The sequence below is a fragment of the Myzus persicae genome, unplaced genomic scaffold (assembly GCF_001856785.1).
Source record: "Myzus persicae strain clone G006 unplaced genomic scaffold, MPER_G0061.0, whole genome shotgun sequence".
NCBI classification, from domain to species: Eukaryota; Metazoa; Arthropoda; class Insecta; order Hemiptera; family Aphididae; genus Myzus; species Myzus persicae.
Window position 1 is genome coordinate 217,611 of NW_019103956.1, and position 14,893 is coordinate 232,503.

The window sequence follows — 14,893 nt, forward strand, 5'->3', positions numbered from 1 at the left end:
TTAAATTATTAATCCGCGTTTATAAGAAAAATATGACAATAATATAAGACTTGAAACTACTGAACATATAAGAGAAAATGTCTATTATAAATTAAGTGTACTTGATAGTTATGGAAATAAAAATGAATTATGTTATTTGTTAATTTATTTAAAACAATGGAATTGCGATTTAAAAGTAGAACTAAAATATAAAAAACAACAAAAAAAGAATTAATAACAGCTATATGATTAAAATTTTATTGTATTTTATAATAATAAAACAATAATAAAAATGAGATCAGAATTTATTAAAATGTAGATGTTAATTAATTTAGTATTAGGCACCTACTATAAATGTATCAGTGTTGGAAATTTGGAAATATTCTTTTGAAAAACGGAAAGAATCTGTTGCATACTTTGCTAGACTTATACATTTTTATTACTTTTCTTAGATATAAGAACTTAAGACTAAATAATAATAATGGTATAAAAATGCATAATAGTAATTTTTCTTCTTTAATAGTGAAATAATAATTGTTTCTTTTTTTTTATAGCTTATGTGTCGGAACTCAATTCTATTCTGGCGAAAAAAGGAGCAGTAAGTACAATTTTAAACACTATTAGAAATAGAAACACTGTTTAAAATTGGTAAATAGATTAATATTTAACAAACAGTTTATAGTTTGCTAGGTAATGAAAAGTCGAAATGCTTTTGCCTAACACAATTTACATTGCTATAGTTATTTATTATACCATAATGTTTTAATTTTTTGCAAACATTAATAAAGTTAAATTAGTTTGTAAAACTTATAAATATATTATAATTGCTTACACACAATATAGACTAGGTGTACATACAATGTATACCTATAAATAATAATCTACTAAATATGTAATATTACATAAAAATACTTCTGTTGAATTGCCAATAACCTATTCCTCCGAAGGTTTAGATTCAAATATACTTAAATATATTTAAGTATACATGTATTTTAGTGTAGTGTATATGTTTATTTACGTTTTTAAATATTATTCAACAACTAACCATTGTAAATAATTGTACGAGTGTAGTCTAAAATTTTAATTCAAATTTATAATTAATTGATTATAAAGAATGATTTGTTAATTTTAAAAATAGATTGGTTTTAAATTGTACTTTGTCCTTCTGTTTCATTCTTAAAAATGTTAAGTTTTTATAAATACAAAAGAAACCATGATGAATCGGTGACTCGTGTTTTTTCAAACTCATCGGCTGCGTCTACGTTATTTGGCACGATTACAACTTCTGGCACCATTGGATATGAGGGTTTGGGCCATTAAAATTTTAACATTTCGGTTCGATTCGTGCTGTGTCGGTTGGTGGCCTGTGCCAGAGGTGGAAATTAGCTAGAAAGACGGTTCTAACGTATTATTACTACACAAATGTATAAACAGTCTGTTCCGACGCGAGTAACCGTTCGCATTATTTTACATCTACGCGCGTTCGTGCCACGCGTACACAAGTCACTTGATATGATATTTCTCTGATGGTTTCTATATCATGATATTAAAATGTCAACATACTGTCGTATTACTGGCAAAAGCCGTGGTTTACCAAAACCGAATTATTTCCCATTACTACCTCCAATCTCGCCGGCGGATGCAAAGCGTTTTTGCCGCATAACTGGAAAGTCGTATGGGCTGCCTGCGCATCATTACATACCAGTACTAGTTGGACGGAAAAAAACAAAATCTGATCCTAAACATGTAGTGATAAATGGTTATCGGTATGTATTTCCAATAATAGACGGATGTTCAGAGTTATCGGATGTCTTAAAAACGAAGTGCACAGATGATCGTAGGTATGTGTACGCGGTGGATAAGCGTAGATGTAGTCTTGTATTTCCAACGAGCTTAGAAAACGCAGTTAGAGATGGAGATGTCAGAGATGTCATGATGTCAGAAACCAATGACACAGTTCTTCTCAAACTGCGTAAAGGTAAAACTGTTGAGTTAGAAATCAAAGAAATGGAAGTAGCTGGAGTAACATTGATGGAAGGCGAAGGGTTTCGGAACAGGCCCAAACAGAAAAAACCTATCAAGGATGATTGGAGAAGGAAAATATTCGAAGACAAAGAAAAGGAAAGTGACGCTGAACTAGAGCAGGAAGAATTTAAATCAAAACGGATAACATTTTCAGCAGGTCAAGGAAAACAATTCGAATCTATTGAATCCACACCAAAAGTTATGAATGCAAAATCGTTAAATGTTTCAAAAATAAAAAATATTGTCAAACCAATAACAGAGAACATAATATTAGGAAACATAAATAATAATTTAAAGCTTGAAACCGATATATTACCCACGCCAATCTCAATTGAACCAAACGTCATAGACCTAGGTTCTGCATTTCCTGGCGTAATACATCAGACTTTTCTTAATGAAACTATTCTTACTAATCTACCTATCGTTCCTGTAATATCACCAATAAAACCTTTGATAAATAACTTCAATAAACTCCCAATGGTTTCGCCTGATATCGACTCATGTCCAATTGAAGAAATATTAATCGAAGACAATATAAATAAACTGTTAACAATTAATGAAATCAATTTATTAATTGAAAATATTCAATTGGGTACACAAAAAATAATTCCTACCAGTCAAGGTACAACTAAAATATTTAAATTGGATATTAACAATTCTGAAAAGTATGTACCAGGACAATATATAAAAACTGAAGATGGTGAAAAATTTGTACCTGGAAAAATTATTGACACAGCTAATGGAAAATTATTTGTGCATGGTGTTATGGTCCAAACATCAGACGGACCAAAATTTCTACCTGGACAAATTATTGAAAATTCTGGCAAATCTATATTCGTTGTTGGTCAAAATATTGTAACAAGAGAAGGAGAATCTTTTGTTCCAGGACAAACGATTACAATAGAAGGTGAGAAAAGATTTGTGCCTGGACAAACAGTTATTACTTCTGAAGGCATTGGTTTTGTGGCTGGACAAGTAGTCAACAATGGTGACGAATCACATTTTATCCCTGGGCAGACCGTAATGACTATTCATGGACCACAATTTGTACCAGGACAGTTTTGGAATGATGAAAACGTCGAATTTACACCTGGACAAAGTATTTTAAAAAATAATGGTGATTGGGAATTTGTTCCCGGTGTTTGTGTTGGATCTTCTTTCATACCCGGATTAACAGTTGTCGAAGAAGACAAAAAAGAATTCATTCCAGGAAGAATTGTGGAAACTAGTAATGATACTACTTTTATACCGGGTATAACAACTTTAGACAACAATGGAAATACAAAATTTGTTCCTGGAATAAGTATTGAAACAGAAAACGGAATAAAATTCGTATCTGGAAATATTTTATCAGACAATAATGGAAATAAACAGTTTATTTTGGGACACGTAACAAATTCAGAAAACGGTGAAATCAACTTTACAGAAGCTAAGTCATTACAAGAAGTAATTTGTTCTGATGAAGTACAATCAGGAATTTTAACAAACGATTCATTTTATCCAAAAGGTGAGAAATCCGATGAAGTTTTTGGACAGATGGTACAGACCGCTTATGGGGTAGAATTTTATCCAGGCGATCATGTGGGTTTACCCGCTGGAAAAATAGTTCCAGGAAAATTAATACGGAACAATGGTATTAGATTCGTCCCAGGTGTTGTAGTCAATAACAAATTTATACCGGGACAAATAGTGGTAACAGATAGAGGAGAGCAATTTGTACCAGGACAAGTGATTGAAACTCAAACGGGTCCCAAATTTGTACCTGGGCAAGTTGTTGAAACAGAAACTGGTACAAAATTTGTACCTGGGCAGACTATTGAAACCAAAGATGGAATAAAATTTGTACCTGGTCAGATAGTAGAAACAAAAGCAGGTCCAACATTTATTCCTGGTCAAATAATATTTACAGAAGAAGAAGGATCTAGATTTGTACCAGGTCAAGTTGTTGATACAATAGAAGGACCAAGATTTGTACCAGGAAGAGTTATAGAAACTGGAGATTGTGTAACATTTGTACCGGGCCAAGTAGTTGAAACCACAGAAGGTTTGAAGTTTATTGCTCCAGATCTTCAAGATGCAGATGATGGTGGCTGTGAGTTCAGTGTCCAAGGATTTGAAGTGTCGCCAGAAGAACTAAAAGTTATTCAACCCAGTTTTCCTCAAACTTCGTATTATACACAAAATGGTAAAATGGCTCTAGATTCAAAAATGTTGGAACAATTATCATTTGCAGGAATGAGTATAGGAAGACAAGTTCCTGCAGAACTTCCAGAAGTTGATGTAAGCACACTTCCTTCAATGGAAGTGGCATATGATGTGGCAGAAAAGCTGGAACTTAATAATGACAATACAATTAAATTGGCACATATAATTAATCGATTATGCAAGTTAGATTTAAAAAATACGTATTATGGATCACCATTAGTACAAAATTTAATAAACAAGTTGCCAAAAATCAAATCAAACGAGAATGTAGCTGAAGTTATTGAAGATATACTCAAAAATACAAAATCGAGTCCCATAACTGCTTTGAATGAAATTTATGTAGTGATATTTGATGATGGTTTTGTGACTGATTTAAAAAACCCAAATAAATATAATATTTTGAAGGGAATAATGAACAGTTCTGAACTTGAATCTAAATATATAGCTGAAGCATTTAGTGAAATTCTGAATGATTCGGAAGACTCTAAACTACGTTCTGCATTTGAACATATAGCAGAAGAAAATATAGAGTTATTAAAAGAAGTGAAATTAAAAATTGACATGAAAAAAGTAAACAATGAAAAAGAAGCAATTGAAGCTTTACAGTGGGCAATCGTAAGTGTTATTAATAAAACCAGTGAAATAACTGTTAATCAAATGTTAAAAGACAACAAAAGTGAACAATTCAATCGTCTGTTATATGATGCAGTTGGTCTTGCTAAAGCATTAGGACTGAAAGAAGTAGTTTCAGTACTTATGGATGTTCTAGATGATCGGAGATCAGCTGATATATTAGCATCAGATAAAATAACAATAGAGATACTAAGAAGATTGACTGTAATGAGGAAACTTGCTGAAAGAAGGCCAGAGTTCAGTGAAACCTTAAGCGGGATGACAGCTGATCCAATTGAAGCTCGATTGGACCCCAAATTACGTGAACTAGTCAGAGAAAGTGGAGTTTTATTACTTCCTCCAGAAACAAACGTTGAAACATCTTTTGATGTCCCTGCTGAATTATTCAGTCCAGGGAATAGCTTAGCAATGGAAGATTTTATGGTGAAATCAAGAAAAATGGGAATTTTACTCATAATTAAAAATGGTCTTCAAGCTGTAGTACCAAGAGAAGCAGCAAGATCAGTATTAACAGGGCAGGTTCCATACACTGTCTTAGATGAAAGAGGCATACATAGATTTGAACCAATGAATGTATTAGATGCTTTAAACATTCGTGCATTTAGTTCAGGAAGGTATTCAATGTATAATTGTGCTGTACAAAAAACCCTAACGGAAGATGAGGGAACTATTACTCGTGGTAGTTCAATTAGTTTGGATGATAGACAATTAACAATTGCAGAGGTTAAATATTAGATTTTAGATTAGTTATTTAAATAAATATTTTATCAGCCTAACTAAATAAATTTAATTATTATTTTACAGGGTGGCGGCGACGAATATGAAGTTCTTCAAGACTATGAAACAGAACCAGTTGATGGTGCTGACGAGGAAGATGATTTGATTTTGGAACCAGGCGACCGAGTTGTTGTGTTAAAACAATCCAAAGATGACCCATCGATGTAAGTTAATACGTCCAAAGTCAAACTTTGTAGCTACTAGTTAGCTACTAGTTAGTTAATTGTTAATATTAATTGTTAAACCTTTTATAACATAATATATTGTAGAGTACAAATAAAGATATTCTAAATTTGAGTATCTTTGTTTTTATGGATATTAGGATTTTCACATGACGATAAAAGTCCATTCAGCAGTAGTTATTACACGTTATGAGAGTTTATTATATTAAAAATGTACACATGAATGTACTGTCTTTGGAGTTTGTTGATGAAAAAAAAATGAACTGTTGATTTTTTTTGGCGAGTACGCATTGTCCGCAGACATTACAAATTGAGTTTATTATTTTGAAGTTGAGTGACTTGAGGCCGAATGGACAGCCTATAATTAGAGAATTTCTGGCAAAGATTTTCAAACTGTCAAATCATGATTTGTCTACCGAATACTGTTTCTATGAAGGCCAATGTTGTTTTTCACGCAGGGACTTACGCGTTCTTTACATATAATTTGTTATCAGGGGCGCCGAGGTAAAACGAAATTTACTGTTGGACAATGCAGCGGCCAAACATAAAATGTCAGTACGACCAAATAAAGTACATCCAACCAAACACAAACCCTTGGATACAGACGGGTAAAATATGTCCATATATTGAAACTGCTGGCTTATGGTGCTATTACATGCTTGACGCTGCTTTTTGTACCTACTTAAAAGACTCCGATGTTACGCTTTATTCTATAACTGTAGTATTGAAATTAAAGTAATTGCTGTGTTTTAGATATACTTAAAGTATTGAGAAATTTCAAAAAAAAAAATAACAACTGCTTTTCTGTAGTTTATTTGTTTTATAATACGTTTTATACTTAGAATATAAATACTATAATTTAAAATTTATAAGTAATACGTTATAATATAATATATTGTTATAACCTATATTGTATTAATAAACACGTTTTTATTTCTTAGTATCGAAATTAGAAACTGTTATTTAGTCTATCAATAAGTTCTTTTTTTATTGAATATATACAATTTAAATTACTTCAATTTTATCTGTGTGAAAATTTCGAAATGAAACATGTTAGTTTGGTGTTTTATTTCAATGTAGAAAGTACTCATAGTAGATACATAACTATCATTTGCCTACAAGTTACCTTAGAACATTTTATCTGTTATCATATGTTTCGATAATTTGAACGCTTGGTATAAAATCACGATACATTTATTTGGAAGTTTTTGTTGTTTTGTATTGAACATACAACTCAATTATTATAGGTAATTTTTAAATAATTGTAATATTTTATATATAATGGATGATTAATTTAAGAAAATAAAGGTTTTTAAAAGAAATTATGTTTAAAATATTAAATATTATTACAAATTATAATATGTAACAATTATTGTAAATTATGAAAAAATAAGATGAGACAATTTGAAAGGTTATTTTCAATAATCTGCATTTAATTATTATACTGTATACTCGTATTAAAATCTAAGTGTACCTATACTTGTTATCTACAACAAAAAGAGATTTTTGGACGTCATAATGTGAACAAAATTATATATACACGAACTGCTGTCTACCATTAGTCATCTCAGCAAGAAAACCTAATTTACAAATCTTTAAAAATAAATTATCTAGTTAAAGGTCAATAGTTAATAACAATTGAATACTTCTCTGTAACTACTTACTAGTATCTACCTATTTTACACATTTTATCTAAGTAATATTGCTGTAATTACCTATTAGTTAATTATGCTTTTAAACCAAAATATTCTAAAAACACTTAATATAAGAATAAAAAAAAATATGGTCGTATATAAGTAAATGAAAATGATTTGTTCATTACAATTAAAACATAGTTTAAGCTCATATGCGATCATTTTGTTGAAATGTTCATTTAGTTTTATGCGGTGAACACAATTTATACGTGCATTTATAAAACATGCTCTTGCTGAGCACGACTTGGCATCAAAAATCGTTATTATGTGGCCTAAGTAATTATTATTTCTAGTAATGATGTAATTTATTATGTTGGTCAACGTATGTAGGCAATGTAATATTGTAATAAACAAACCCAACGGATGGTAGAACGATACTTGAACATAGGAATCAAACATCAAACGCTCTATCTGCTGTACTTGTTATTCACCAACGCACAAAATAGGTCATTTATTTATAAAAACTCATGACAAAATAATTGACCTATTGAAAATCTATTTTGTTATTAATTCATTTAGATTGAAATTTAAAAATCTTCATCGTTATTTATTAAGTACCTCGCATTTGTTTTTGCTTAATCATATATCATATTCAAACAATACCAGTATATTTAACCAAATATCAATGGATTTTAACCTATACAGAATGTATTTGAAACAATATGCAGCTGTAACCTAATACATTTTACGTTGTCAGAAAATAAGAATGTATGAGTAGGTAATGAGTTGTTAAATAAAGCTTCGTAAAACAACAACTGTAACTCATATTGTAAAGGAAGATTGGTATTTACGGAAGGGATTGATAACTTGCCGCATCGTAAAAATAGTTAAAATTCACAAAGATGTATATTAAGTTAATTCATGTGCGCAGAAACAATATACAATAATCACATTGTATTGTTATGTGTACATTTACACAACTCCGCTTGTTGAAATTAAATAATTTTCACAAATAAATAAAAGTTACTTGTTGTGTTTTCAAAATAAAAACATCTATAGGTACTACAGTCTGTAGTATTTTCAATAAAAAATAAAAATTACTTAGCTGGAAAAATGGTCTTTTAGATAAAATGCGATAGTATGGGTGACAAACGTGCATAATATATCAATATAGGTAGGTAATTCATTGGCTCACACATCACTTACGTAAAACGAAATACTGAAATACATTCATAAATCATAAATCGTTTTTACATATTATGTCGTATACGATGTACGCATACGAAAAATGTATTCATGTGGAAGTTCCGTATCCAAGTAATGTTAACTCCCATATTACCGGTGCCACAGTCAGATTTTTTTGGGTAAGGAGGATGAGAGCTATGCATAATATTGCGATTCATTGTATACTTAGTGATCGAAATTAAAAAACCTCTACAGATATAGAGATATAGTTCAAATAATGATTTATTAACTTTGATGGCTACTCAAATTTAAACTTTTAAAACCTTAAGTTACACATTATATTTAACAAATAATTAGAAACATTATCGTAGGTCGTATTATAGTTAATTCGTTCAATTAAAAATACCACCATAGGTAAAATTTCAGCTTTTATGAAATAAATTGTTCCATTAAGGGTATAAAGTGTACAACTCTCATTTAATAGAAATTAAATTTGAAAGTCTTACAATGCAGAACAGGATATTTCGGCAGAAAAATTTTCGATAAAATTTAATTAAAAACAATAAAATTGTATCGCTTTTAAACATCATGAAGTGAAATAAATAACCAATTAAAGTTCCTAATTTTAAGGGTTATTATTTTGTGAGTGAAAACAAATTAGTCAAAATATAAAGCAACAAGTTTCAAAATCTGCTCTATTTTTCAGTTTTTTTGATGGCCAGTATATTATTTTTATTAAAATGACCTCCCTAAAACGCATGTCATATGTTAGAATAATAACAATTTATAAAATATGATTATGTAAGATTATCAAAATAAATATGAAAAAAATATCAAATGTATATTTTAAACGTATGAGTTTGAATGCCAGTTATTCTGCTGAAAAAAATGTTATTTAGTTATAAATTTCTATACCTAAAGTTTATTACTTTTAATTCTTAATTATTTACTGCATTCAAAACAAAAAATACAATAACACGCGTTATGCTACATACTTTACATGTCCAATGCTCATAAATCGTTTGAATAACTATATAAGTTTATTAAAATATCCTCGAATATCATAAATATAATTTCTAGACAGTAATATTTATTATGTATACCACTTGAATGAATAGTCTTAACTAAATTAACTATTACATAAATAAATCGATGGTATTGCAGTGAAAAAGAATCGTAGACCATAAAAATGTAGGATTGTTGGTGGCAGTATTATATAGGATTTAATAGTTCGTAAAAACCAAATGAACCAATATAGGTACATTTTATGTATTTTATTATACGCCCACCAAAAGGGCATTTTATCTTTAGGAGTATTGCCAGATAAATTGTCTAACAAAATGTTTACCTAACATACACGAGTCGTAGTGTTTATTGCATATACAACATTATAGGTACTTAAAAATAAATGTTTGGTGTTTAGTAAACAAAAATATGTCCATCATATTTTAAATGACAAAACTATCAACTAGAGCAGTGGTATAGCTTAAATAATGCTTTAAATACCTTTGCATTAGCGTGTTGTAAATAATTACCTATAATTATAAGATGCATTAAATGCACAGAAACATGTTTATATTTATTTTAAGCTATTAATTTAATATTATGGTGTCGTGATAATATGGCTTTTATAATTTGTATTATTAAAATTAATTAATGTAATGTATTAATATTTTTTTTTATTTATTCAGGTCATTGGTTCAAAGTCTCGATGAGCCAACTAAAATGGGATATGTACCTAATAGCATCCTTAAAAAAATACCGGCTCCTGTTAGAGCGACTGCTGTGGTTCCAGCAGAAGGACAAACCTTATCAAAAAAAGATGCAAAATTTAATAGAGAGTAAGATAAACCATTTTAAAAAATAATTTTATAGGTAGAGTCAGTATCTTAACGATACTTAGATATCGGCACTCGGGCACTACCCACTGACGACTTATGACATACATTTATTTCGGTCATTTCAATGTAAATAATATTATCCATATTGTATAAATACGACTGGACAATCAATGTATCAGTCATAACCCAACTAAAATAATTCGAATCTTTATAATACATATAGTGAGAAACTATAATTTAATATAACTATAATTGATCAAAAATAACAAATAAAACAAACATATTATTTTAAGGTTTAAATGAAATTATATCTATCAAATATAATTTAAACAATACAACCCTAGAACACGTATCATAGAAATTTGTTGAAAGCTCTCAAAACAGTGGCTTACTAAAAGGAGAATGAGGGTTGGATGTTCAACCCCCCCGGTAGTTTTTGCACTATGGATAATTACGTAAAAATATTCTCCCCACATTTTTGTTATCATAATATCCAATCAACGTAAAATTAATCCGATTAAAATTAATTTTAATTTCAATTTCGTAGCAATTTAAAATTATACGCATTTGTCAAATAATTTTGCATTTTTAAATGTATTTTTATAATAGGCAATCCGATTGTAAAAACTCAAAGTACTCATATAGCATTTATCGAGACTTGTATCTACTACCTGCATGACTGCACGCGGCGCGGACTGTAGTACTGCTGTACTACTATAAATTAGGATAATACGTCAATATTATACCATATAATATATATTAGTTAATTATTATAATATTATATATGATTAGATTACACAGTCTGTAGCTTATAGACTTTATTATACTATTATTATTACCTTACTAGCAAGAAGTGTCATTTTTAAATTGAAAATTAAGGAACACTAAGTGTAATGTGGTAATGTGTTAAGAATTAAAAATTAAAAAATATCCGGGGGGAGTGTAAAAATGTTACATTACACTCAAGTATTTAAAGCAGATTTGGACCTTTTCAGTTTTGATTGTACTATTCTGTCTCTAGCTTTATTAGCAACAATTTTATTTTAATTTATTTTCTTTCAAATCTAGGCCTATTTTGAAATAAAAAATAAAATTATTTTATTTAATTTTAGAAAAAATTAAAGCTAAATGTTAGAAAAGTTAAAACATACAATATGCCTAATACATATAAATTACATCTTTATACGAAAACATAAAATAAATGTGTTTCAAAAAAAAAATTATCTATACATATTATATTATTATTTGATATAATGAATTTATAATTTATTTCCATGATTAAACTTTTTTATAGCGTGGTACTCGCAGAATTAGTAGAAACTGAAGAAGAATTCGGTCAAGATATTCAAGAAGTAGTAGAAAGATATCTAAATCCTTTAGAATTAAATGACGCACCAAGAATAGTGAGAGATAATAAAGATCTTATATTCAACAATTTAAAACAAATATCACAATTTCATAACACGTAAGTTATTTAAAATAATCCCTTCATGGAGTACGAATAAACATATATTAATAGTTTAATGCATTGTTTATTTTTATGTACAATTTTATAGAGTTCTCATTGCTGGATTAAAATATGCAGCTAGCGAACCAAAAACTATGGGCAGAACATTTCTTCGTTTAGTAAGTGTACCTACTACCCATATTAAATCAATATTTGAGATTACACTAATTATCTGTTTAGTTGCTAATAAATTAATTCCCCGTCTGTCAAAATAATCAAAACTGGACCAGATAAATAATGTATATTATGGAATATGGTCACCGTATATATGTAAATACATATATAATATATAATAATATATATGTAAATACATATATAATACATAATAATATATATGTAAATACATATATAATACATAATAATATATATGTAAATACATATATAATACATAATAATATATATGTAAATACATATATAATACATAATAATATATATGTAAATACATATATAATACATAATAATATATATGTAAATACATATATAATACATAATAATATATATGTAAATACATATATAATACATAATAATATATATGTAAATACATATATAATACATAATAATATATATGTAAATACATATATAATACATAATAATATATATGTAAATACATATATAATACATACATACAGACACTTAGTACTGTTGTATTGGGTTTTGTCTTGCCTAGCTTCCCTTGGTAAAAAGTAGTGGTGTATTGTCATAATACATCATGTTCAAATTAAATTCGACGATAACTCACAATGAAATGCTACACGTATGCTTAGTTGTCCAAAAAGTGCAATTTTTAAAAATTGGAATTATATTTAAAAAGTATGTTGTATCTTCTAGAATAATAAATTTAAACCTATGATTAAAATAATAATAAATCAATGTATATGAAAAATGATTCTGAGCCAAGACGGTGGCTACTAAGGATATTTTATAATTTATTTATATTATTATTAGTTATTTATTTTTCTATTAGAAGATTGAACTAGGTAGGAACAATGGTAGGTTGAATTTTTTTTTACCAAAAATAAATCTCACATAATTCCTTGTTAATAACATAGTACTGGCCGAATATTAACTGATTACTTATAGGTAAGTCAATACCGTTAAAACGTAGAATGGTGTAAATAAGTTTATGCCTCATCGTATAATTAGGTTAGAATTAATCTGAATATATTAAAAATGTCGTTGTGCCTAGTAAATAATAATGAACGCTGGTTTAAATTCCCTACGCATAATATTTTTTGAATTACAACAAATAAATATCCAATTTAGAATTCAAAAATTAGAAAAAGTACAAAACAAATTTTAAATGTATCTATATTTTGGCAAATAAAATATACAGAGATAAATTACTACTGAAACCGATAGCTACTGAATTTAATATAGAAACATTCAAATTTAGAAGGAAATACTATAGTCTATAATTCATTAAATTCTAAAATAGACTGCCCTGAAATAATGCTCTCATGGCTATTCATTTTTGAATTTTAGCAAAAAACAAGATCAATTTTAACATATTAGATCCAATTTTCTAAAAGTAAGTATAACCAAAGTTGAACATTTTTACTGCTCTGAAAAACGACGACAGATACAAAAATAATTTATAGTACATATGCGTAATAGGTACGGTCATTTTTCTTTCAAAATTAAAATTTGTATAACCAATCAAAAATGTCGAAGGACAAAGAATAATTATAAAAGTAGATCAATGTTTATAATAATTATACTCTGTTCAGAAAAATAATATTATGTGTGTCAAACTATGATCCACATTTTTTTATTTGTCTCTCCAGCCTTCTCATTACTTCTTACGCTTACCCTATCCTAACAGTGACGTATCAAACGAGCTAATAATATAAGTTGTGTATTATTAAAGTGACATTTAATTTTAATTTCGTCATTTTAATAACTATTCTTAAGTTACATAAGTTACGCAAAATAATCACAGAAAATATTCGATTCACTTGTATTATATATGACGTATGTCATTAATATATTCTATGCATTATCTTCTTTGGTCAAATTGCTAGAAAAACTAATAATACCAAATTTATCTTTTCCTCTCGATAATTTGTTAAACTCTAACCAGGATGGATAGGACTAACTAGGAAAGATAACTCTGTAGAAACAAATCTGATCTGCTTTTACAATACACTAATTAACTCAATGGAATCGGCTAAACAAACATACGTGATTTACACTGATTTTCAAAGCTCTTGCAGACTCTGTAAGCCACTCATCTACAAGCTTCGCTCGCATGGTGTATCAAACCCCCTTGTTATCTAGGTGTTGTTCATATCTAACGAACAGATCCCATAAAGTGAAAATAAATGGAAAATAAATGGTTTTCTGTCGAATCTCTTTCCTACTACCTTCCATGCCTTACATGTAAAAACTCAATGTTAACTTTTGTATTAATATATAGACAAATAATACTTGTTAATTATTTCGTATTACTAATAAAAGTAATGACGTATAATAATATGTAATACTAATTTAACTAATAATAGTTATTAAAATATATATTATACGATTATTGACTCAAGTTTAAACCATTATAATGTATTGTTTTTTTCAGGAAAGAGATTTTGATAAACATGTCAATTATTGTCAGACAGAACCAGAAGCACAAGATTTTTTGGAACGCAATTATGAAGTAAATGAGTATTTTGAGGTATGTACAACATAATTTTTTTTGATCAAGAATACTATTATTTTTGTTTATCTCGTTTTAATACCCGTAAGTTATGGAGTTATGTTTATCTGTTATTTAAATGTTCCAAAGGCACTTTATTTCTATGTAAACATGTATTCTCTGTTGACTATCAGTATGATTATTTTTCAAATAAGATATTATAGCTATAAGATTATAATTTGTATTGTTTAAATTATCCGTAGTACAATCCTATTATGAGGGCTATAAGTTTTTAGTAT

General features: G+C 28.4%; 1 protein-coding gene across 7 annotated transcripts in view; it reads left to right on the plus strand.

The window, feature by feature from the left end:
* LOC111036844 (obscurin-like) overlaps positions 1-14,893 on the plus strand; it is a 60,748-nt gene that overhangs the window by 14,655 nt on the left and 31,200 nt on the right. For 2 of the 7 annotated variants that reach the window (XM_022319087.1, XM_022319085.1), the window contains exons 1-7: positions 1,406-5,565; positions 5,647-5,783; positions 6,296-6,409; positions 10,312-10,461; positions 11,756-11,926; positions 12,018-12,087; positions 14,538-14,633. In XM_022319087.1, the coding sequence (XP_022174779.1) occupies positions 1,531-5,565; positions 5,647-5,783; positions 6,296-6,409; positions 10,312-10,461; positions 11,756-11,926; positions 12,018-12,087; positions 14,538-14,633 (4,773 nt within the window). In that variant the 5' untranslated portion in view covers positions 1,406-1,530. Of the gene's footprint in view, positions 1-533; positions 578-1,405; positions 5,566-5,646; positions 5,784-6,295; positions 6,410-10,311; positions 10,462-11,755; positions 11,927-12,017; positions 12,088-14,537; positions 14,634-14,893 lie in introns of those variants that run through there. The other 5 variants (XM_022319089.1, XM_022319090.1, XM_022319091.1 and 2 more) reach the window with 4 other exon arrangements.